Raw genomic sequence first — 27,072 nt, 5'->3', positions numbered from 1 at the left:
ATCACGTTCCCAGACAACTTTTCTTACAAAAAACATCTTATCTGAAAAGTCGCTAATACGCCGTTCCATCAGAACAGGACATCACCTTAATACGTAACTTAAAATAAAAAAGTACGCAATACATAACGGTTTGACAAATATGTGATCCAATACAGCGTTTGCAAAAGTTGCTTGCATCATCCTGTGAACATAGTAGGCGCAGGACGACATGGGAAATTGTGACGTGACGGTGAAACAGAACGTTGGTGATACCTCTTTTGCATGAAGGCAGAATTATCAGCATAGTAGGACGAGGTGTAAAGTACGGCCGAGGGTAATTAGTTGTGCCTTGGCAAAGCCAGCGAGCATGATTTCATGACAAGCTACATACTGTTTGTGTCATGAATTAAATAAAGGGTGACAACACAGTGACGTTCGCGTGATGTCACGTGTCTTCTACTACAGTGTGTTGATAGAAGAAAACCGAGCATTTGTCGAATGGGGTATTTCGCAGCTTTCGTATTTAAACTAGAATTTTAGGAATATGTGTAGTTTCGATATAATGAGGCATTAAAGATTTTTCAAAACACGATCCGAATTTTCCGAGATTTATGATACCAATGTGTTTAGAGACCTGGCGTCAGCAGATCACAGCGTTAGTTTATAAAATCCAGTTATTAACAGAGGTTTACTGCCTGCCTGTCTGCGTATTTCTCCGTTCGTATTTTGATACGCAGGCTTATATCATCAGTAGAAATCATTTGTGTATTTTCAATTCCGCAGTGTTGTCAGTAGGATCTACGTTAATAAAGTTTAGGAACACATTACAGGCAAATCAGTTTGGCGCTGCTTGTCACAACGTAAAAACCAGTCTGTAATCGCTACCCAATTTTCTTTGAAAATTATCGATTGTTTAATAGTGATGTATGCGTCTGCCATGTATTTCGTCTGCGCCGTACGTTTCTTGTTTGCTTATTTCCTGTTTACGTTCCACAAGCAGTGCTCCGCTTCCCCTATCCCTCTCGAAGGATTTTGTTTCTGGCCTAGGGCAAGGAAACCATTAGTACTCATACACCTCGGATTTTAGCGGTTTCTTTTCGCTTGCCGAGTATTAGTAGATCTCACCGCACGATGGGTCTACTTCCGTTGCTTCCCGCATTTTGAATTGTCTCACGCTTACATTCTGTGTGCTGTTAACAATTCCTAGGAAATTCCAATACGTGCAGTTTTCTAGTAATATTCTGCTTTATTTTGCGCCCTCGTGTCGAAGTTGTGTATTTAGCTTCTGAGTGACTTCTTAATGTCGTTTCCGGTGCTAGAAGAAAGTCAAGGATCTAGAGTTAGTGTCCGTTATGAACGCGAATGGAAATATATTTATACGAAACAACATCGATCCAGTTCCTTCATTTAAGCGACTCCTGCTGAGTGGGAAACGGCTCGCTCACCTCTTCGTAAATGTTCCAACGTACCCTTTGCAGATGCCCGACCCACTCTGATAATACTAGCTGAATACACATGGTCAGCCCGCGTTGTCTTTATTGGGTTTCCCGCAGCGTGCTTTGGAGAACGGCGTGTTTCTTCTGTTTCGGTCCAGGATGTGGGTCTCAGGCAGGTATGCGATGAGTGTACGGTCAGGAACGAGAGGGTAGTGCAGCCTGAGGAGATTTCTGAGTGAGTGGGTTGCTGGGGGGGGGGGGGGGGGGGGACGCGTAGTGCCTGCCACAGCTGGCAACCTTGCCTTCTTGGGCCGCTGAGGGGTGGGAGTTGGCTAGGAACGTCCTTCCTGTCCGCTGGTGTTCCACTGTCCGTCGGTATCGGGACAGAGTAGGCGTAGTCGTAGTCGTTCTGCAAACATTTTTTGGAAGGACTGCGGGCTGCTCATTTTATTTGAGATAGGAGAAATTTGTAACGCTAAGTCCCGCGCCCCCCAACCGGAGACTGAAGACCGCTGGAACTGGGATGAACCTTGTTAGTGCTGTGCTATAAAGCAAGGGTCTGACGTTATAGACAAATGGTCGAGGGTGGATTTTCCTCACTGAGAGGGAGTGAAAGAATAAGAAAACTGTTGCTTAAACATTTTAAAAACTCATTTATTTGCTAGATAAAATATATACATGTAAACGGTTCAAAGCGTAATTATATCAAGCCTTCTAACTTTATCACTATTTTAATCTTGCTCAATACCCAATAATGCAGGAAATCTGTTACTCTCTTCTTTATGCACAGTATATTTTTCTTTGTTCGCGTTCTGTAAAACTAAATCAGTTTTAACGGCCAGGCATTCTGCGACTGTGGAAGAACACTCGTAGGGTAAACATTACATTTGTAATGTAATCTTCATAGTGTGTCGCAAAAACTAAACGAAGCAACGGTCGCCGGTTCCTATGTGGTATACGGCGGTAAGTGTGGGGGGGGGGAGTGATTGTATTGGTTGAGTTGCCACTGGCGTAGAGATTATTTTCGACGTAATGTTCTGGAAAGTTTCAATTCTCACGAAGTATACAGTGTTCCATATTTTGTGTAGCGTAGTTTGGCTGCTGAAAAAGGATTAAAGTAGCTTTCATAGATATCGACGGATAGCAAATGACATGTTCAGCACAGTCGGCCGGTGGGGGGAGGCTTTGTACCCGCTCTTGATTTTTGTTGCCGTATTAAATTTCCGTGTTGCCAATAATAGCGTCAGTCTTGCCTAACAGTATCTTAAGTGAACTTTCAGAGCTTTTCTTGTCGAAGTATATTTCGTTCAGTATCATACGCAAAACATGTGAATGAATGAAACTCATCTGCAACAAAAAAGTAAACTAGTCGTCCTCCATCGGTTTTAGATTTCTCTAAACAGTCCATAATGACAGGTTTGCTGTCGGTTTTCTTTACGTTATTCTCGGCGATTTCAATAAACTGTGCATTTTATTTTGGCTTTCATTTCCTGTGCGACCTGTTTTTGCAATGTCGCTGCAACACTTTGATTGGGACCGTTGATTTAGATTCTCCTTTTAAAAATAAGCAATAATCATATTTGAAATAACACGCTTCACTGTGCACATGCCTTTTCATTGAATTTCCAGTCATTCGACGACGATGCTTTCTTGTACCCAACAGCATAGTAAGTGGAAAATGGTTTATCATTTATCATACTGCCCTGTTTGGCTTTCTTGGGTCACATCCGATGTCGCTCTCGAACGTGTGCCAAGCAAACAGTATCGGAGACAACCAACCAGTCAGAAATTGCGTATATTGCCACACCCTAAGCTTTAAGTAGTGCGGTCGGTATCGCCAACTGGTGTAATGACAGTTTTGCAGTTTACAGGGTAGGACTGCTGATATATTTTTATAATATCAGGAGTCCGATATATCGATGTTTATTATTAGATACTCTGTATATCAACAAGGTAGCAGCCTGCTTATCCCCCTTTGAGCAAGAATTGAAAGGTGGGCGATAACCATTTTGCTAACAATGGTAACTGCGTGTAAGTGGCATAATAAAAGGTGTACGATGGATCCGTTGTTCGGTTTCATCACATGTCGGATTTGTCCAGAACACTTCATGTCGACTTCCCTGTAATTTTTTTTTTTTTTTTAAGTCTACGAATCCTGCCTCGGGCATAGATGGGTGTGATATTCTTAGGTTAGTTAGGTTTAAGTAGTTCTAAGTCTAGGGGACTGACGACCTCAGATGCTAAGTCCCATAGTGCTTGGAGCCATTTGAACCATCAAATCCCTAGCGACCTCGCAGTTGTAGCGTCAAAATTGCGCGGTGCACCTAAAACGTTACATTGTTAGCGCCGAGCGCCTATTACATCGTTATTTCCCTTCACACGTATCCGTCCACCGCGAAGACTAATCTTGTCATTTATATTTTTTCAGCAACTGATTTTGAAGAATGCCGATGTGAAGAAATAGCACAGCTGGTGTGAAATTTCTTCACATCGAAAGTTTTGTCATTCCATTCACACCGCCCCCCCCCCCCCCCCCAGTGCATGCGGACTACTACTTTGTACTGCCTATACTTTGTTCAGTCAAAGAAAGAGACTGGACCTGACGAAAGCTCAAAAAGTGGTAAGACGCTTTCACACAGTGAAATTAAAATTGTGTCCTACTAAAATTTCAAATATTTCCCAAAAATTGCGAAAAAGAAAATATCGGCACTCGATATTGCCATTTCGTTATCCATGTATTAGGTGAAAATGTTGCCCATATGTGTAGATACTTTTGGGGAAACGTCGATAAATCGCTATCTTCATCAACAGCCCAAATATAGTGTGAGGCAGCTACGACAGATCACCCCAAATACGTTCAGAATGAATAACTACATCGAGTTACAGTTTTCGCACAGTTATAGCGAACAGTGTGGAGACTTTCTTAACGTTAGCAAGTTATTTTAATCGTCCATAGTCACCGAATTAAGACAGTTACTTGTATAGGAGTTGATCAAATATTATCAAAGACAACAACGCCGCAAACCACTGTCCCACCGTAATGAGAAGAGGTTTGCACTATTACACCAAATGTAAGCAAACACTAAACTGGGGTATGGTTCTTGTGTTTACCTTTGTGCTAGAAGCCCATCAATTTTCTGCGGTTCTAACAATAACGCAACTTGCTCGCGAAGCTATTTATACATTCTTAACGTACAAGACAGTCGAAAAAGTGAACATCGATCCGTCTTCGCAAACACTATAAAAAGAAAATCCAGTAATTGGAAATGCGGAGAATGAAATACGTCAAGGAAAAAGTAGAGCCATTGACGAAAGAAACGAAACTAACATTTTTAGCAGGAGTAACACGCTATGCAAATGTCACTAAGAGACATCTCGGAAATGCGCGAGAGACGAACCAAACGAGTGTTGTGCGAGCGTTACATTCGGTCGCATTTCATCCCCCTCACATTTCACTGCACCTACAGCTTCATGACAGTAACTTCAAAAATGCTGCTGCCGCAGTTTGTGGAAGAAATCCTACTGGACATAAGGCCGTCAGTGTGGTACCAACACGACTGTTGACACTCCCTTTCAGCAAATGTGATGACAAACCCTCTTAACAGAACATTTGGACAGCTGGAGAGCTTTGGAACGGTCGTTTGGGAAACGCAAAATGGTCTGCACACTCACCAGACTTTACATTTTTGTATTTAATCTGTGGCGAAAATTAAAGAGAGGTGTTCTCTAGCAGACACTGTAGAGTTTTAAAGGCATGAAATGCCTTTAACTCGAGATGAAATTCATTGTGCAGTATTGTTTCTCCGGAATCCCTTTATAGCGCGTAGCAGTGCTGTGTCAACATTGTGAGCACTCGGTACGACAGCTGTCATAAATACACGAACTCTGCCTGATCTACGTGTTTGCTTGCATTTGGTATAACCGAGCAGACGTCCGTGGAACTCTTCTCCTGGCGGATGGACAGTGGTTTGAGGCGCTGTTATCTTGATGCTATTTAATAAAGTCCCACACATGTTACGTCGTTGAAGTTCTCTTAGAAGAACCTTTCAAATGCCACAAAAAATATATACGCGTATATAAGGGGTAGTCATATGGAAACGATACAGGTGGAAAAAACTAAGTAAACTTATTTGTAAAGTAATTGCCATAACTGTTAATAAATTTCGATTCCCGGCGGGGTCAGGGATTTTCTCTGCCTCGTGATGACTGGGTGTTGTGTGCTGTCCTTAAGTTAGTTAGGTTTAAGTAGTTCTAAGTTCTAGGGAAACTGATGACCATAGATGTTAAGTCCCATAGTGCTCAGAGCCATTGGAGCCATGTGTTGATAAATTTATTCCGCTGTGAGACAAGACGGCCAATACCTTCATGGAAAAAACTGTTTGTGGTTGCCCACGATTGTACCCAGACTAGCGCCTCGTGGTCCGAAGCACATCTACGGCCACGGCCAAGTTGTCAAGATATTTTTGAGTAGCCGCAGAGGATTTGTTGGAAAGGCTTTCCACATCCCCATTCAGTTCAGATATCTCCCCATGTGATTTCCATATTTTTGGCCCCCTGAAGAAACATTCGTTGCTGTCGATTTGCGGCAACCGCAAACATTTTTCCTTGGAGGTGTTAGTGAAGCTATCCGTTAGGACAGTGCGGCAGTATTTGGCGTTGGTAGGCTTTTGCAGCAGACGACCGACGCGCGTGCCTTTGTTAACAGCACGGCATAGCCTGGAGCGCCTTACCTGGGCTCGTGACCATATCGGTTGGACCCAGACGACCGGGAAACCGTGGCCTGCTCACATGAGTAACGAACTGATGGGAGTGTAAGTGTCGCGCAGATCCTAACAACGGAACCTTCCCATCGCACCCTCCTCAGATTTAGTTATAGGTTGGCACAGTGGATAGGTCTTGAAAAACTGAACACAGGTCAATCGAGAAAACAGGAAGAAGTTGTGTGGAACTATGAAAAAAATAAGCAAAATGTAGAAACTGAGTGGTCCATGAGCAAGATAAGAAATATCAAGGAGAGCCTAAACTGAGGAGTGCCGTGGTCCCGTGGTTAGCGTGAGCAGCTGCGGAATCTAAGGTCCTTGGTTCAAGTCTTCCTTTAGGTGAAAATTCTACTTTATTTTCGCAAAGTTATGATCTGTCCGTTCGTTCATTGACGTCTCTGTTCCCTGTAATACGTTTAGTGTCTGTGTTTTGCGACCGCACCGCAAAACCGTGCGATTAGTAGACGAAAGGACGTGCCTCTCCAATGGGAACCGAAAACATTTGAGGTCAACCGATTGCTTCACAGGAAAACACGTCTGATACATTCTATACGAGACTGGTGACGGCAGGTGCCTCACATGACAGGAATATGTTGTCGACCCACCTAACTTGTACACTTGGCGAATGGGTAAAAAGATTCTTCTACCTTGCCCGATTTAGGTTTTCTTGTGGATGTGATAATCAATCCCAAAAAAGTGATGAAAACATAAGAGTTTGTCACATAAACTGCAACAACGGACGGACAGATAATAATTGTCTGAAAATAAAAAATTAAACTTTTATTCGAGTGAAAACTTGAACCAAGAACCTCCCCTTCCACAGCTGCTCACGCTAACCGCGGGACCACGGCGCTCCTGAACTTAAACTATCCTTGATGCTGCATATCTTGCACATGGACTACTCAGTTTGTATATTTTGCTTATTTTTTTCATAGTTCCACACAACTTCTTCCTGTTTTCTCGATTGATCTGTGTTCAGTTTTTCAAGGCCTATCCATTGTGCCAACTTATAACTAAATCTGAGGGGGATGCGATGGGGAGGTTCCCTTGTAAGAAGCCATGGACCCGGGTTGTCAACAAGGCACTGTGCAGGCGGGTGGTGTGGGCTGTGTTTACATGGAATAGACTGGATCCTCAGATTATGTTCGGCTACTTTGAGACCCTTTGCAGCCATTCATGGACTTCGTTCCCAAACAACTACGGAAGTTCCCAAACAATGATGGAATTTTTATGGATGACAATGCGCCAGTCACAGGGCTAAAATTGTTCGCGATTGGTTCGATGAACAATCAGGACAACTCGAGCGTATGATCTGGCCACCCGACATGAATCCGATCGAACATTTATTGGACAAAATCGGGAGATTAGTTCGTGCACAACATCCTGCTGCGGCAACACTTTCCCTATTATGGAGGGCTGTAGAGGGAGAGCATGGCAGAATATTTTTGTAAGGGACTTCTAACGACTTGTGAAGTCCATTCCACATCGAGTAGCCATACTGTGCCGCACAAAAGGACTTCCGACACGGTAGTAGCCCTTACGAGGTGTGGTCTCTCAGACCGCGTGCTCTGCAAGGCCAGTTGTGATGGAATGCTTCTATACTACCCCTACCCATCTTAAATTGCCAAGCCTACGATGTTTTGCTGTCGCTATCGCCATCTGTTTATTGTTGACACGTGTTACTGATAGGTGTTGGAGTCTCCTAGACTCGTGAACTACGTACCTATTTTCTTCAGTACGGTACCGTATAGCTCAATGTGTTCACACGAATTTGTCAGTTTTAACTTTCACGAGTTTGATGAAATTGTTAGTCGGTCCGTGGAGGAAGGTGTCAGTGATATAGATCGAGAAATATACGAAAAAATGAAGATTTTACATTAGCCAGTGATTCCAGTTCTGCTATCGAACAAGAGTATCATTGAGAGGAAGAAATTCAGGAAAGTTGTGATGGGGATCTGTCTGTTTCTTCAATGAAATACTTCGTGTCTGTTTAAATCGAATGTGTTCTGAGTGGTAATAAGAAGAATGTAGTTCCCAGCAACCCATGTGAATTTGACAGTGTTTCTTTTTCTAGCTATCGGATGGAATCTTTATGCGCAAATTTAAACCCTGGAATTGAGTTCTGTATGGAAATTTATTTGCTACAGAGATTGTATAATTTTTCAGAATGTAGAATTCAGTACCCCTAACAGTCTATTTATGTGTACTATTTAAAATAACCACACAAAATTATGTCCTTTTGTGTGATAATTATTAAAATGCTGCAGGTTTATTTAGTGCAATAAAATAAATTAGAAGCATTTAAACAATACTTAAATAATTGTGAAAATAAATGTTATATAGCATAAATTAAAAATTTCATATGATTTTTGCCTTCAACCTCCGTTTAAACACACGGTTCCCAGAGACTCCATGTTGTGTTACACGATACAGAAAAGTCACCTCGCGAGTTACGGGTTAGAGGTATCCCATGACTTTCGTCACCTCACGGTGAGGGCGTAGCTTCATCCGATTTTGCTTTGTTCTTCTCTTGAGCGTCGCTGTTTGTGTGTTCCTTATCCGAATCACAATAATAGTAAAAGCAAGCTGTTTCCAGGTCAATGATTGAGCCCTTGTGTTTGAGGGCTATTGCTGTTCCGCTTTACGCTACACTGACAAATACATCCGCTTTGTTAATTGTTGTCCATCTCCTCCCGTACAGGTAATACGTAACTTTCTACTGTTGACCTTTTTCGCATACGTCAAGCAAACGCATTTGCTGTCATCATAATGTGGCGGAGTGCGAGATGACGTCCGGCTGTCGGCCCGCGGCTACTGTAATATGGCGCCGGCAGGTGTCGTCGCCGTGGGAGCGGGCGCGAGCGCCTCGTGTTCGGCCCACTTCCCGACTAGCCGCCACACCAGCCCAAACACAGCGCCCCCTCCCCTCTCGCCCCTCCGCGCGGATGCAAATAGCGTTCAAGGCCTCGGCCCGGCCGCTACATAACGATTCGGTAACCTCTGCCGGTTCAGTTTGCCGCCGCGCGCGGCGCCACCGGCCGGGTCCCCCACCATCAGCTGTCGCCGCCCCCACCACTCGGCTTCAGCTTCCCTCCCTTCCTAAGCCTTGCCGCCGTCGTTGCCGTGCCTCCGCTCCCCGCGAAAGATAGTTCAAGGACCTTAACAATGCATGTGACCTTTAGTTGAGTTTATTGACCTCCGCATAGCTGCAGCTACCATCTCTGGCTCCCACTACCGCCCCGCTGTTACAGATACCATGTTCTGGGGACGGGGCCGTGACCTTGGTTCCACTCGTACTGATTGCTTAAACGCGAGGCGTGGTAACTTCACACCCGCTCGAGTTTCGTAGTTCTCCAATCCTTGTTGTGTTCGCAACCATACACATGCTGCTGTGGTCAAAGGTCGTCAGCACGTCTCTTGTGCTGAATATGAAGTTGACGATTTGAACTGTTGTGGTATCGTTACGAAGCAAACTGGAGTAGTCAATGCTGACAGGATGATAAGACACAAAAATCAGAAAAAGATACATGACAGGGTTGCTCATTGTCAGAATTGTTATTTATTTATTTAATTCATACAATATAGTGGAGGCAGTGACGGAAACAGGATTATCACGATGTGAGAGGCGTTTGTTAAGGACACAAAAGTTTGCTGAAGATGTAGGAGAAACCACTAAAAGTGAAGAGTCGGTGAACAGGAACTGGGTCATATGCTCAACGAAATGGGCCAAATGATAGCTGATGCCTAAAAGATGCACATAAGCAACAATATGTCAATGGTGTGCGCCACAAGTAGACAACGTCAGCAATGGCAGTTTTGCTATAAGCGAATAGGGACAACTTTGTCCTCAGTCAAGGCTCGTATCTTGCTGCCCTGTTTGTTAGGGAAAGCAAAAGATTGCCAGATTTTTCATTAGTATATAAACAAAAATTACATTTTCTGAGAATCTGTCACCACTCCAATAAGTTGTGAAATCATTTCTACTATTTCTACTACTACTACTACTACTACTACTACTACTATAATTATTATTGTTATTGCCTTTATATTACAAAGAATAACTACAGAAATTGATTCCGGATTTGGAACAGTGGTAGGGATGACCAGAAAGGCTCTCTACTTGGACGTTGGCAGTCTACTGAAGAGCTGCTGTTACACTTTGACTGATTCATCCATATTTTTAATGTAAAATGCCCCAATCACGAATAATGATGTTTACTGCGTGCAGTTGGAGATAAAAATTCTGTTTTTGGAACAGCAAGATAATATTAGTATCAATGACACTTCGATCCGTGCACTAAGCCACTAATTCACACTCCCATGATTGAACTCAGTCGAGAGTAACACAGTAGAGAAGTATTTTTGGGGAGCTGGGGAGCTTAGTCATACCCACATTTGGAAGGACACCCCCCCCCCCCCCCCAATTAACATTTCCACTGGTTCATTAATGTCCTTCAAGGGACTGCTGCGTGGTTATTTAATCGTACCAGAGTTCCATCCATGTATGTGCACAGCGAGAGCTTGTCTTTGGGTGGGGTGTTACGGTAACTAAAATGATGTACTCCATCAGTGTTTTCTTCTTATCTGTTCTGTTAGCTCTGATCACACAGCACAGCATTAGCCAATTCGCCGGTGTGTGCCAAATGAATTGGACAGAATTACACGAAAACCTGGTATAAGCACATCATATCTGTATCTTAGTTCCAGACTTGCAAAAGATGCCAGTTCCCAAACAGACAGCTTTTTACAAAGCCAAGTATTGTAGATATGATCAGTCGCTTACAGGATAACTATTACTTCGTCTTCCACACTGTAATTCATCTTTGTCAGTTAGGATGCAGTTCTTTTATTACAGTGCTGCTGAAAACACCAGCACTTCTTTATGCTGAGTCTACAAAATCATGTTGTAAGAAATTAAGCTTACTCACATATCTGTTAAGATCCAACAGGTTTTCCAATAATCTGTCAACTCGATGCCTCTTTGTTTCAGTGGCGTGGCGACGCTGAGCTGCACGGACTGCTCGGCTTCGTCATCCAGCAGCGGCACCAGTGATATAACAGAGCCTTGCTCGCCGTACAGCCCCGCCTCCTCCACACACTCGTCCTCTAACTCGGAGAGTGGTGACGACCAGCTCCAGCAGCAGAGGAGGCAGCAACAGCATCTGCAGAACCAACGCACCTGGTCTACAGCCTCACAGATGGCTCCCAATGTGCCTTCGGAGGGTGAGCGGGAGCGAGACTCGGGTCCCTGGTCTTGGGCCGGGGGCAATGCCGAGGAGGAAGAACGTGGCCCGCCACCGCCCCCGCCACCGCTGTTGGCCGCCCCCGCACCGGCCACCACCGTCGTACACCGGCGTTCCGCCACGTCCGTGGCTGCCTCCCGGTCGCCCTCGCCCTCGCACAAACGCCTGAAGGTGGAGCTCCATCACACTCCTCTCCTGCACGGCAAACGCTGCTGCAAAGCGGCAGCTGTAGCTGCTCGTCAGCAGGGCAAGATCACGGAGTACTTCAAGACGCAGGCCAAACCTGTAAATGGTGCCAAGAAGGAACTGGTGGCACTGGCCGCAAAAGCGGGTGCCGTGACAATGTCCCGGAGAGTGACCGACGCTCGTGAGGGACGCAAGGGTGTCCTAGAAGAGGCGTCGGGTCCCGTGGGGGCAGCGTGCCGGCGCGTGTCTTCCTCTGCACAGAAGTTGAACACTCTACTGGGACCGCCACCACCCCTTCCTGCAGAATCCCCAGCGCGTCCCCCGAAGGTGGATTGTAGTGGGTCCACAGAGACCTCGCCACCTCTAGAGACGGAAGCCCCGTCTGTTGCAGATGGCAACAGTCTTCACCTAGTCGTCTCACCGTCTGGTCCCACGTCCTGCTCCAAACCGTCACTATCTTCACCTATCCTCTCTGTGCCCAGGACTATACGTTTCCCAGCAGCACAGTGCAGCAAGGCACCCACTCAACTGGATGCACAGGATGCCGTAGTTTGCCAGTGGTCGGACTGTGATGTTCAGTTTGAAACGAGCACTGCTCTGCTCGAACACTTGCAGGTAAATAAACTGGTGTGTAGCTGTTGATCTTTTGTTGTGTTTATCAGAGTCCGATTGTCTGTGAGTACCTCTACATTATTACCTCACGTGTCTCTCTCTTTTTAGCTATTCCTGAGGATTCAGACTGTTTGAACTAACAGTGTCAAATTGGCAGTCTCTGTGTCCTCTAACTGGTATATTCTTATTTTTATCTGTTGATGTTTAGTAAACTGAGAATGTCATTCATCTCCATTCTGATGGTTACATTCTGCTATTGCTGCGTTTTATGTGATTCTGTAAATGGATTGCTACAAATGTCTTGCTCTGTACTGCTGTTAGAGGGAGAAGTGTATTCAAAGTAATTTTTAACAGCCACAACCTACTTGGATGCAATATGCCATTTGTCTCAGATGTAACTTTTACTTCATAAAACTAAAAACAGTGTGAGGCAGCTCTTGTTCATTGTGCAGTTGCAACCCATGAATTAAGTTTCTGGCAGCTGGCATGTCCAGTAAAGTTCTTCCCGCATAACTCTCCATAAACTGTAGAATAAATTGTAATGAGTGAGGTACAGTCACTGATAAGCTGCAGATACTGACAAAGTGCTCTGGAAATAACAACAGTGAAATCAGCTGCTGGTACTTACAGCCAAATGGAATCAAAGACACAGAATGAATGAAAGTTTGTTTAAATGTGTCAGTATACGGAGGGGTATTTTTATAGACACTGAGAGTACAAGGGATACTTCCTGAGGAAGATGCAGTCTTACAACAAAGTAGAATCGACTTGCATGAAGGAAAAAGTATGGGAAAGTTGATAAATACACTCCTTCCAGTTGTCAGTGCAGTAAAATATCAGTTTCGTAAGCTCAGCTGGTTTCACAACCTCTTCTTTGATGTGTTAAAATGCTAAGTCGTTTCTCACTCAATTAGACTTGCGTTTTTATGTGAATACTTTCAGTGAGGATAAGCTGGATATTGATCTATAGATGACTTGTTTAGTTGAACTGAAACTGACAGTATATGTGATGTCTGTCCTTTTGGATCCTGCACCCACAATGAATCAAGACAAAAAGGAATTGGACATTAGCTGCCTGTTGGTGCTAATTTATATCAGTGAGGCTAGTTGAAAATTTGTGCTGACCGGGATTCGAACACGAGTCTCCTCCTTACTAAGCAGTTTCGCTGACCACTACGCCATCCAGGCACAGTGCTCACCACAACTGCACGCCTCCCGTCAGACCCAGATCCTCAACTTACACCACACACCAATGACATAGAGACCCTGCTCATTAGCCTCATTACTCGGAACATTTCACCGATTCCCGTAAGAGTTAGAGTTCGATGTGCATCTGCCCTGAAGGGATCGTTGGCTGTCATCACCTTATTGTGTCTGTTCTCACAGACTGTCAGTTGTCACTAATATTGCTAAACCAATAAAAAAAATCAACCTAGTGGAGCAGAGGTAGTCAATCATTTTTAAACTGCTGCCCAATTTTGAAGTTCTGTCAGAAGTAAAATTTTATGACAGACTACCGGTTCCACAGTTCAGGTGATTTATAAGGTAAGAAAGTAACTTGATAAAATTCATAAAGCAGAGCTGCAGCAAATTAAAGCATATAATAATAATAATCACTTACCATATACTTTGTCAAAATTTTATGAAAACCTAAAGAAAATGTCTTTAAACTCTCAGGCACCCACCATGCAGGCTGGCACGCCCACTAGTGAGTAGGAGGGATCAGGTTAACTACCACTGCTGCGAAGCAGTGGGAAAAGTTGGTGAAAAAGAACAAGAAGAAGAAAAAGTGAATCATTCCGTCGAGCAATTGAATCTGGCGTTTTGGGATTCCTGTGGTAACAAACAGATTGGCACATCAGTAATTCCAAGAAGTGACAGTTAGCCTTGATCATCCAGACTACATATTTGAACAAGGAAAACTTGCTTTGTGTTTGGAATGATTGGAAGAGACTTCCTATTCATCTAGGAGTGTACTCTGTCTGCTCCAGAGCAGAGATTGAGGCTCTGCAAATTGGTCTGAGAGGTTAATTTGAAGACATCTGGGTCTTCCTCTAGCTTGACAGACATGAGGATTAAGATAATTGTAATGCTGCTCTTCCTCTCTATTACATATGAATACTTCTTCACAATTGAACTTAAAACAAGTAAGAAAGTAGTGGCCAATTGATAAATCAGAGGTACAGAGATTTCCGAAAGATTCACATGGTGTAGCTAGGCAAACTGCTGCATGTCATCTTGTAAATTGAAACCGAAGAGCTGTCGATTTGAAACCTACATGTACCTTACAGTCTAGATGTAGCTCTCAAATAACTCCACTCTCTTCAAAAAAATCAGACGTAACGTTTCTAAATTTATGGGCATCACGTTGGTTGACATGTCCCTTCCTAAATTAGCTGCCTTTATCCTTCACAGTACTTCTAGCCCAGAGCATATACTATGTGATTTGAGAACATGCATTGCACTGATGCATAAAATGTCATGGAAAAGTGGGATTTGGTATTACTGACCCTTGCTTTTCCGGTATTCTTATGATACATTATCACTCCCTCAAATAAGACGATTTTGAAACGTTGAGCTCCATGCTGTCTTGTAATATTCTGGTCAATCTCACCACAGTTTTTGCTGTTCAGTGTAATCTCTTAAAGTATTTTCTTTCTCAAACACACTCAAATCAACCAGGAACACTCTAAGGGTGAAAAATATGTAATATGGAAAAATTAAAAATTAACTACAGTTTTTGTGCATACTTCAGCTTGCCAGCACTTGGAATGTACTCTGAAATTGCCATTTTCTTAAATGTTCTTTTGGTATACACCATTAATCTCTCTCTCTCTCGCTCGCTCTCCCCCCTCCTCTCCCCCCTCCTCTCCCCCCTCCTCTCCCCCCTCCTCTCCCCCCTCCTCTCCCCCCTCCTCCTTTCCCCCCTCCTCCTTTCCCCCCTCCTCCTTTCCCCCCTCCTCCTTTCCCCCCTCCTCCTTTCCCCCCTCCTCCTTTCCCCCCTCCTCCTTTCCCCCCCTCCTCCTTTCCCCCCCTCCTCCTTTCCCCCCTCCTCCTTTCCCCCCTCCTCCTTTCCCCCCTCCTCCTTTCCCCCCTCCTCCTTTCCCCCCTCCTCCTTTCCCCCCTCCTCCTTTCCCCCCTCCTCCTTTCCCCCCTCCTCCTTTCCCCCCTCCTCCTTTCCCCCCTCCTCCTTTCCCCCCTCCTCCTTTCCCCCCTCCTCCTTTCCCCCCTCCTCCTCTCCCCCCCTCCTCCTCTCCCCCCCTCCTCCTCTCCCCCCCTCCTCCTCTCCCCCCCTCCTCCTCTCCCCCCCTCCTCCTCTCCCCCCCTCCTCCTCTCCCCCCCTCATCCTCTCCCCCCCTCATCCTCTCCCCCCCTCATCCTCTCCCCCCCTCCTCCTCTCCCCCCCTCCTCCTCTCCCCCCCTCCTCCTCTCCCCCCCTCCTCCTCTCCCCCCCTCCTCCTCTCCCCCCCTCCTCCTCTCCCCCCCTCCTCCTCTCCCCCCCTCCTCCTCTCCCCCCCTCCTCCTCTCCCCCCCTCCTCCTCTCCCCCCTCCTCCTCTCCCCCCTCCTCCTCTCCCCCCCTCCTCCTCTCCCCCCCTCCTCCTCTCCCCCCTCCTCCTCTCCCCCCCCTCCTCCTCTCCCCCCCTCCTCCTCTCCCCCCCTCCTCCTCTCCCCCCCCTCCTCCTCTCCCCCCCTCCTCCTCTCCCCCCTCCTCCTCTCCCCCCCTCCTCCTCTCCCCCCCTCCTCCTCTCCCCCCCTCCTCCTCTCCCCCCCTCCTCCTCTCCCCCCCCTCCTCCTCTCCCCCCCCTCCTCCTCTCCCCCCCCTCCTCCTCTCCCCCCCTCCTCCTCTCCCCCCCCTCCTCCTCTCCCCCCCCCTCCTCCTCTCCCCCCCCCTCCTCCTCTCCCCCCCCCTCCTCTCCCCCCCTCCTCCTCTCCCCCCTCCTCCTCTCACCCCCCTCCTCCTCTCTGCCCCCCTCCTCCTCTCTCCCCCCCTCCTCCTCTCTCCCCCCCTCCCCCTCTCTCCCCCCCTCCCCCTCTCTCCTCTCCCCCCTCCCCCTCTCTCCTCTCCCCCCTCCCCCTCTCTCCTCTCCCCCCTCCCCCTCTCTCCTCTCCCTCTCTCCTCTCCTCTCCTCTCTCTCTCTCTGCCCCCCTCCCACGTTTGTGTGTGTCTTGTCAGCATTTTAATGTACATTGTAAATGTGTATTGCTTGTTATCAGGTCAGCCATGTCAACCCTCAAACACAGTCACAAATCAGTTGTGAAGGCGAGAACTATGTGTGTTTGTGGACAAGCTGTAAAGTTTATGGCCGCACGTCTTGCTCTCGTTCGTGGCTGGAAAGGCATGTGCTTAGTCACGGCGGTAACAAGCCATTCCGCTGCATTGTCGATGGCTGTGGACAGCGATTTAGCTCACAGGTGTGTAGCGAAAGTGCTATATATTATATAATATGTTTTACTGTTTTTTTTAAGAATCACTTATTTTAATCCAGTTTTAATTTATATAACAATGTATGACATTTGCAAGACTTCTGAAAACAAGTTGAGGAGGGGGGGAACAGAGATAAAAAAACACTTGTAATGTTCAGAAATAAGCTGAAATAATGTTCAGAGAGGTGACATGCTCAATGTGACAATATAAAAGGAACCCTTTATTATAGAAGATATTAGATGCAGCAACACAGTTCGCTGCCACGAAGGGAGAAACAGATTAAAATAAGGTAATTAATGGAATGTTCATCATTTGAATTCGGTTTACCTTGGACCACCGTGTATCGGAATTATAACAATGAAGCAGAAAAACAAGGAAAAAACATATTTCATGCCAAATTTTCCCATATATCTCAAAAGCTGTGTGTTTTTTTGAAGATGATTTACACAAAAGTAAAATAGGTAAAATTTCCTTCAAAATGCACTAATCAGGTATGATTTTTTGAGGAGCAGTAATGTGATGGAACAAGCTCAAAAGCAATGTTTTTGACCCTTATGCGAAAACACACACAATAAATAAATTCAGTTTTCTCAGAGGGCAAGGAGCAAAGTGACAAATTACTAAAACTGCCTTCTTGGCCTTCTCGCTCTCTCTCGCGCGCACACACACACTTGTCTCCGTTTGACTTTTGGTGGCCAAGACAATGTCCTTCGGCAGTAGAAAGTCCACATGTAGGGTCTTGGGCAAGACAGCAGTACTGCTAGGGTCTTGTCCAGGTTATTTTCATCGCCCGTATTAAAATTGTCACCTATGTTGGAGTACGAACCTTTACAGTGTGGTAACAGTTTCGTGCAGAAAAATTCTTGCACTTTCATTGTGAAGCTGGCCACCTACATGGCAGGACACATGAAATTCTGATTCAGCACTCCAAAAAAGAGAGAGAACTGCTGAGAAAGATTTCTACAAATCTTTTACAGAAATGACAGTTTTAAATACAAATTGATTGGACTAATTTACTACATCCTTCAGGTTTTGTCCAGCACATGATAAAAATAGTTTGTGCAGTTGGATATATTTTCAGGCATACTTTACAGATCTTTTGGACAAAAATACTATTCATAAAATTCATGTGCTGTAATGTAAGAAATAAGTTACAGCAGATAATACCACTGTTTAGGTGACTGTATACCACCTTCTGGCAATATATTGTGAGGTGCATCCAAGCTAACACAAGCTTTACCACAGACAGAATTCCTTCCTTTGCACTGAAATTTACATGAGCAACCCCTCTTTCAATATTTCAACATTGGTACATCATCAGACTTCAGCCTAACTCTGTTCCATTTGGCCTGTGCAGTCACAGACGCCACATCGCCATGTCTCCAGCACATTGCTGGATGTGACCTATTATTCCTGCAATGTATCAGTATACACAGTTAGAATTTGACCAAAACAATTTAGGTTTCAAACATCACTGAAGACGTTCAAAAACGAGCAGTTTTACAGAAGAGAGATTTCAGTGTAAAAACAAAACACACAATATAAGAAAAGAAATACAATGTTATTAGAAACATTGTAGTCTTGAGCTTTTTTTGTGGCAATGTCTACTTCAACAGTCTTTCTGACCATCTGTGCTAAAATTATTGCTTCTGGTTCCTTGTGATGCTTCCTTTGGATGTAACTGAGTGAGGTGGTTCAATGATCAGACACTGGTCTCATATCTCATATTTTGGTGTGTGTGTGTGTGTGTGGGGGGGGGGGGGGTTGTTTTTGGTTCAAATCCCTGCCTAGACAGCCAGATATAGATTTCCTGTGATTTCCCTAAATTGCTTAAGGTGAATGCTGAGATGTCTTCTTTGAAAAGACATTGGCAATTTCCTTTCTGTATGAGAGAGAGGGCCACAATCTCTAGTGAGCTTGTCAATAAGATGTTAAACCCCACTCTCTCTTCTTTTGGGCATATTGAAACATTCAACTTTATGGTCTTTTGAAGCATCCTTCCCAAATTTTGTCATGCAAGTATACGTATGATCCCAGTTTAACTCTCCACTAAGTTGTTTGGCAAAGCATTAAAAAAATTGCATACAAGCTAAAATCTGTTGAAAACTTGGTTATTTTTAACAAAATACCCCGTGTAGTGTTGGCAGGAGAAGTCGGCAACATTGGAGAGTTCTGCGATTTCCACAGATTTACATTCTGGCAGGAGCTGAATTTTAATAATATATGAGGATTCATTTTTAATGCTTCACGGACGCACTGGTAAAGTGTGTGCAGTCAAATCAGATGTTTAAAATTACTGCAAATAGACCACACATTGTAAAATGCCAGAAACATGTAATGAGCTGTCTTTTAGGTACTAGTTACGGTCATACTTCACTCTGCAAGGATAATCTGTTTTCTTCAGATCATTAGTTAAGAAATGTTAGTTTTGTTTGTATTCTATTCAAGAATCCTAATAAAATATTGAAAACACATTTATTCTGCCAATCAGTACTCAGCCAGCATAAAAAGACTGGATTATCAGCTATTACTTGTTGTAACTGTGACACCAGTTTCTTTTCAGAGAGATAAAAGATACAATTTCTGTAAGGTGTTCTTACCAGGAAAAATGTTTCCTAGTATTCACTTGGAAAGGAGTTACTGTGTGTTTGAAGTGGTTCACTGTATGATAAAATAATATTTTTGCTTCTTGGAACTTATCCCTTACAAACTACTTTTTTGACCTATTTCTGCACTTCTTTTTGATGTGCATTTGGCTTTCCAACAGCTTTCTTTTATGTTTCTTGTAAATTGTAACTGAGGGAACCACAAACACTATGCCTTACAGGAGATTCTGCACTCTGAATACTGCTGCTACTAAGCTGCATACTGCCATATACACTCGTGCTCATAAATAAAGGATAATTGCAGAATGTGGTGCTGCACAACGTGGCACTACACGAAACTGGTTCTAATAGCACAGGCACATAGGGAACACACATGATGCAGATCTGTAAGTCCACTGTATTGGTGATAAGTTGAGAAAACTGTCCTGAAACACATGTACTACAAAACGCCATTGTTTCCTACGCATGTACTCTGACATCAATATAGGGTATGATCACCATGCACACGTACGCAGGCCGCACAATGGGTTGGCATACTCTGGATGAGTTGGTCGAGCAGCTGCTGGGATATAGCCTTCCATTCTTGCACCAGTGCCTGTCTGAGCTGAAGTATTGTAGTGGTTTGAAGACGTGCAGTGATACGTCGACCGAGAGCATCCCAGATGTGCTCAGTGGTATCTGGTTCCTGGTTCACGCCAGATGAAAACCTGACTAGAATCACTGTTCAGAGTATATCTGGACTCGTCCGTGAACATAACCTGGGACCACTGTTCCAATGACCATGCACTGTGTTCTTGACACCAGGATTTACGGGGTCAGTGGAATGCACCTTGCTGGTCTCCGGGCGAATAAACCATGTCTGTTCAGTCGTTTGCAGACTGTGTGTCTGGAGACATCTGTTCCAGTGGCTGCGGTAAGGTGCCGAGCAAGACTACCTGCTGTACTCCGTGACCATCTGTGGGCACTGATGACGAGATACTGGTCTTCTTGTGGTGTTGTACACTGTGGATGTACTGTACTGTAGTGCCTGGACATGTTTTCTGTCTGCTGGAATCGTTGTCATAAGCTTGAGATCACACTTTGTGGCACACGGAGGGCCTGTGCTACGACCTGCTGTGTTTGACCAGTCTCCAGTCGCCCTAGTATTCTACCCCTCATAACGTCATCAATATGTGTTCTTTGAACCATTTTCAACACAGTCACCATTAGCACGTCTGAAAACGTCTGCACACTTACTTGCTGCAACCTACTCTTGACATGCACCAAAACGCCTCTGCATATGTGGACTGCTGCCAGCGCCACCGTGCGAAGACCGCAGGTCAAATGCACCGCATGGCCATACCCTGAGGTGATTTCAACCCGCAAACTGCCCACCGGAGTGTTGTTTCACCATGTATCAGCATTATCCTTAATTTAAGAGCATGAGTGTAGTTTGAGATATGAGTGAACATTTGACCGGTGGTAGAGCACAAGTGCTATCAGAAAAGAAGTAAAGCAGCAAAACGTTTTTTGAGGAAATGTAGCAGATTATAAATTTCATAAATATGTTAAAAATAGTGTAAATAAGTACAGTGGTAGTTGTAAAAATTGAAATTAGTGCAGTACAAATTACATTGAGTTTATTCCTTTATGTGCAATATCCTAAATACTGTATTAAATTTCAGATTTTGTTATTTTACTTTGCAAGTATTATGAAATATCTTCTCCTCCTCGCCTTCTCACATAGTGTGTTGAATATAGTGTTTTTCTTTTGTGCATCTGTCCATATCACTAACAGTTGGTTGAAGTACATTCACTAAAATATTGTTATCATTAATTGAAGACAGCATTCTACAGGTAAAATAAAATAAATATAAAAGCAAAAGTCTGTTGGAAGGAAGTAGGAGCTGTCTCAGGTGCTAGTCATTTTACTCTTTAGTGTCACAGAATGATTAAAAATGACCCAATCACAGATTTTAGAAAGAAATTACAGGAAAAATTCAGAGAAATTAATAAGACAGATAACTTTGGGATTAAAGCACCTTTCACTAGAATTGCTCTACCTAATCCAGAGACCATCCTGTAGTCAATACTTGACACTCAACTGCCACCAGTACCGTTAAATTCTCCAGTCTGTTATTCCAAAGTGAATCTCGTGCACAAAATGAATACTCGGAGTGAGGCAAAAAATTTAAAAAATTGGAATATTATCAAAAACATTATTATTATTATTATTTAAGAAACTAACAAAATAGCTCTGGCGTAAATGGTGACGTTTTCAATTCATTGCTAACCAAATTAAATTATTAGTTTCTCACTTTGGGAGGAAATGTTGCACTTACTAATGGCCATGAAATACAGTTGCATTAATTTTATTTGTGCCGACACAGCAGAAACTACCAATAGACTTAAGTTTTGAAAATGTAGGGTGTCCCACTCAAACCACCTGGATTTCAAAGACCCAGGGGAAAAAAAAATCCACAGTAGATACAGCAATGAAAATTGCACCACATTGTACAGCATCTCAAAGAATTAATTTGTCTTCAGTACACCTCTACATGAGAACCATTTGTAGCACAAAGAATATTGAGTGTGTGTACAATTTCTTCCCAAGTTCTTCGTAACATTTCCTCTGTTATTGTTGCAGTCGCATTAGTGATACGATGTTGCATTGGAGGAATATCGTCCACTTTGGTCACCTACACATGGTCCTTCATGAATCCCCACATGAAGAAATCAAGTGGCTTAATGTCAGGTGAACGTGGTGGCCAGACAATGGGTCCGATCCAACGATTGGGGAATTTCCTATCCAGGAACTTGCGAACAGGCGTTGACCAATGTTGCGGAGCTCCATCTTGTTGAAAAATGTTGTTGGGTTGGAAGTCTTGTATCTGAGGGTACACAAACTGCTCCAACATGTCCAGATACACTGACCAATTCACTGTCTGTTCCGCAAAGAACAATGGTCGAACAATCCTGTCATGCATTAGCCCGCACCAGACGGTTTAGGGCTATCATGAACATGTTCAATGACAACATGCGGATTTTGCGAACCCCAAATTCAAATATTATGCCTATTAACCCTTCCTGGTAGATGAAAGGTTGCCTCCTCTGATAACAAACATCTTCCTGAGAAGCTGGCAGTAAATCGTTGTTGGCATGGTTTGTCATTCAACATCGGATGTTGCAGAATATGCATTTTGTAAGCACACATACAAAGAAAGAACGAGATTTTCACTCTGCAGCGGAGTGTGCGCTGATATGAAACTTCCTGGCAGATCAAAACTGTGTGCCCGACAGAGACTCGAACTCGGGAGCACTTGCTCGCGAAAGGCAAAGGTCCCGAGTTAGAGTCTCGGTCGGGCACACAGTTTTAATCTGCCAGAAAGTTTCACACATACAAAGACTCTGGTGAACTACATGATGCAATGTTGTTTGAGGTACATCAGGTTGCCTAGATGCTTGATGAATTGACTTACGTGGGCTTTTTGAGGAACATTTCTCTGATGTCATCCACTGTCTCTTCTGAAACTCCGTAATGTGCACTGCCAGAATGTTTCAGAACACTTCCTGTTGCCAGAAACTTCAGATACCATTCCTTAATTGTTTTCACGTCAGGTGTATCACATTCAAACACATGACGATAATTTCTTTGCACAGTAATCGGCGATTTTGTCTCTGCAAACTGCACTACTGCTTGTGCGCGCTGCTGTGTAGTCATCATTTTCACTTCATGCGACCATGCTCTTCTCTCGCGACGATACTTGGCACTTCTGATGTGGGAATATAAATTCTTTGAGGTGCTCTACAATGTGGTGCATTTTTCATTGTCGTATCTACTGTGGTTTTGTCTCCTGGGTCCTTGAAATCGGGAAGGTTTGAGTGTGACATCCTGTATAATGCCTTACGTAATTACAAAATTCATCAGGACATTAAAATTCTATAACTGACAAAGTGACAGCTTTTTCCAGAGCAGCAGCTTTCTTTTTAAATTATACAATTAAATAACCTTTTTACTAATGTATACCATACTCATTCCACATCAATCAAGTTTTTCAGCATTGATGGACTGGGTGTGTGAAAGGTGAGAGGGTGGGAAGGTGGAGGGGGGGGGGGAGGGGTGGAGATGGGCGAATTCATTGCACTTGAACTTCATCAAAATGGAGCAAAACAATACGAGACAGTAATTTAAAAATGTGATGCATTGCAGACGACACTAGAGCGGCACGTCAATAGCCACTTCAACCAGACGGAATCGAGTGGCAGTGGCGGTAGTGCGCGACGTACTCCGGAAAATGTGAGCAATAAACTCTTCCGGCGCAATGGGAAGAAGTTACGCTATCGACGACAACCTTGGTCAGGTAAGGCCTCTGATCCTTCCATGGTGTGATGCATTTTTCAGGAAGGCAATTGCGTGATGTGGTTGTCAGCTGCTGCAACCTGCACTTGTGAGAGTACTAAGCTAAAGCATTTTATTGTTAATGTATCACATTGTTAGTAATAAAAGTATCAAAAAATTCTATATTGATCGTATATTAGATAAGTGTGGATCGATGGCACAGTAATACATTCCCGGACTACAGATCCTGAGGTCTTGGGCTCAATCCCTAGTCAGTCCTAAAATTGTTATGTTATTCATCACTTCTTTCACTTCTGGCAAAGTTTGAGTCAGAGTTGTGCTGTGGTCGGAATCCACGTTAATCTGTAGATCCCCTTACAGCTAGCTGGGTAAGTCAGTTCAGAGGTCGGAGGAAGGCAACAGCATACAACCTCAAATAGCACCACACCTAATAAGGCACTGTGGATTTCAATACAGTATTTGGACTGAAGACTGCTTTACTTTTATGTAATAAATACAGGAACCATAGTTTTTGATAAAATATATGATAACTTAGCTGACACAATCAGATGTAACTGTTAATAATGTAGGACAACCTTGTCTGCAGAACCAGGTGCCAACAATAATAGAATATGGAGGGATGTGGTTAGGTACTGTGAAGATAACATAATCATTATCTAGAGAAGTCAGTATCTATCAGCCAGCATAGTGGTCTGTAAAAAGAATTGTCACACAATGTAATTTTGTGTTACGGTCTCTTTCTTCCATCTGCTAGAAATTCAGTTTCTTTCTTTTTCTTTTTTCCTTTGAAATAGCATTCTGTTGGGTCTGCATTTGGGGTAATAGTTACAGTTTCTCTGGCATTCAGTTTTCAAAATTATCAGAAAAAGTTATTTATATGCATGGCCCAGTTTCAAATGAGGAGTCCATCTGTACTGCGAGGATGGCTCTATAGTTACAGCATTAAAAGTTCATTGTAAGCAACTATGAAGTTGTACAGAGCTGAGAGTTTGGCCATTTTCATTCAATTTGCATAGTTCGTCATATAGAATTCAGCATGATCTTACATCCTTAAAAAAAGCCTCTCTAATGAATATCACTAATTATTATTATTATTATTATTATTATTATTTCTTTCCTTTCTCAGACATTATGTCTGGTTAAAAATGGAAAGTGATGCGGACCTTGATAAAGCATGACTTCCTTTTAACTGTACGGTATGTTACATTGCATTTAGGGACTTTAGGGTAACTGAACATGTATCAATAATTACAAATTTCTGCAGTTGTATATATACGTTTGGATGTAGCTGTATTGCGTTGATATACTGGTGGATATTGTGTGGTATGACTCCTGTAGTTGATAGGGCACTGATCCATATGTAATGATGATGATGACGATGATGATGATGATGATGATGATGATGATGATAATAAATAGAAGGAAACAAAACCAAACATTCAACACAAACCAAAAGAAATTTTACCAGACAATAGATAACACACACATTAAAATAGACAATCCACCAAACATAACAGACATGGAACACCTCTGGAGCAACATATGGTCAAACCCAGTACAGCATAACAGACATGCACGGTGGATACAAGTGGAAACAGACACATACAAGATGATACCACAAATGCCTGAAGTGATAATTTTGCAACATGAAGTCACCTGAGCAATTAATTCTACGCACGATTGGAAAGCCCCTGGATAAGATAAAATAGCAAATTACTGCTTAAAGTAGTTCACCTCAACACATTCACATCTAACTAAATTATTTAACAGTTACATTGCAGACCCATACACATTCCCTGATACACTTACACATGGAATAACTTATCTGAGACCTAAAGATCAAGCAGACACAGCAAACCCAGCTAAATATCGCCCCATAACATGCCTACCAACAATATACAAAATATTAACTTCAGTCATTACACAGAAATTAATACCACATACAACACAGAACAAAATTATAAATGAAGAACAAAAAGGCTGCTGCAAAGGAGCACGAGGATGTAAAGAGCAACTGATAATAGATGCAGAGGTGACATATCAAGCTAAAACTAAACAAAGGTCGCTACACTATGCATACATTACCAAAAAGCTTTTGATAGTGTACCCCACTCATGGTTACTACAGATATTGGAAATATACAAAGTAGATCCTAAATTGATACAGTTTCTAAACATAGTAATGAAAAACTGGAAAACCACACTTAATATCCAAACAAATTCAGATAATATCACATTATAGCCAATACAGATTAAGCATGGAATATACCAAGGAGACTCATTAAGTCCTTTCTGGTTCTGCCTTGCTCTGAACCCACTATCCAACATGCTAAATAATACAAATTATGGATACAATATTACTGGAACATACCCACACAAAATCACACATCTGCTATACATTTATGATCTAAAACTACTGGCAGCAACAAATCAACAACTCAACAAATTGCTAAAGATAACGGAAGTATTCAGCAATGATATAAATATGGCTTTTGGAACAGACAACTGTAAGAAAAATAGCATAGTCAAGGGAAAACACACTAAACAAGAAGATTACATATTGGATAACCAGAGCGACTGCATAGAAGCGATGGAAAAAACAGATGCCTATAAATATCTAGGATACAGACAAAAAATAGGAATAGATAATACAAATATTAAAGAAGAACTAAAAGAAAAATATAGACAAAGACTAACAAAAATACTGAAAACAGAATTGACAGCAAGAAACAAGACAAAAGCTATAAATACTTATGCTATACCAATATTGACCTACTCATTTGGAGTAGTGAAATGGAGTAACACAGACCTAGAAGCACTCAATACACTTACACGATCACAATGCCACAAATATAGAATACATCACATACATTCAGCAACAGAAAGATTTACATTATTATTATTTCCTTCACTTTCTCAGACGTTAAGTCCGGTTAAAAATGGAGTGACGCGGACCTTGATCAAGCGTCACTTCCTTTTAACTGTACGGTATGTGTTATATTGCATTTAGGAACTTTCGGGTCATTGAACATGTATCAATAATTACGGATTTCTGTAGTTGTATATATATGTTTGGATGTAGCTGTATTGCATTGATGTACTGGTGGATATTGTGTGGTATGACTCCTGTAGTTGATAGTATAATTGGTATGATGTCAACTTTATCCTGATGCCACATGTCTTTGACTTCCTCAGCCGGTTGGATGTATTTTTCAATTTTTTCTCCTGTTTTCTTTTGTATATTTGTTGTATTGGGTATGGATATTTCGATTAGTTGTGTTTATTTCTTCTTTTTATTGGTGAGTATGATGTCAGGTTTGTTATGTGGCGTTGTTTTATCTGTTACAATGGTTCTGTTCCAGTATAATTTGTATTCATCATTCTCCAGTACATTTTGTGGTGTATACTTGTATGTGGGAACATGTTGTTTTATAAGTTTATGTTGTAAGGCAAGCTGTTGATACATTATTTTTGCGACATTGTCA

The 27,072-nt window shown here is 43.1% G+C and overlaps 1 protein-coding gene across 4 annotated transcripts in view; it reads left to right on the top strand.

The window, feature by feature from the left end:
- Positions 1–27,072, top strand: part of LOC126474980 (zinc finger protein jing-like) — a 663,576-nt gene that overhangs the window by 611,923 nt on the left and 24,581 nt on the right. For all 4 annotated transcript variants that reach the window (XM_050102513.1, XM_050102514.1, XM_050102516.1 and 1 more), the window contains 3 exons: positions 11,166–12,219; positions 16,433–16,630; positions 23,439–23,589. In XM_050102513.1, coding sequence (XP_049958470.1) covers positions 11,166–12,219; positions 16,433–16,630; positions 23,439–23,589 — 1,403 coding nt within the window. The remainder of the gene's footprint in view (positions 1–11,165; positions 12,220–16,432; positions 16,631–23,438; positions 23,590–27,072) is intronic.

Source organism: Schistocerca serialis, chromosome 4 (assembly GCF_023864345.2).
Source record: "Schistocerca serialis cubense isolate TAMUIC-IGC-003099 chromosome 4, iqSchSeri2.2, whole genome shotgun sequence".
Classification (NCBI taxonomy): domain Eukaryota; kingdom Metazoa; phylum Arthropoda; class Insecta; order Orthoptera; family Acrididae; genus Schistocerca; species Schistocerca serialis.
Note: the sequence above shows the minus strand (reverse complement) of the source record. Positions and strands in the feature narration are given on the sequence as shown.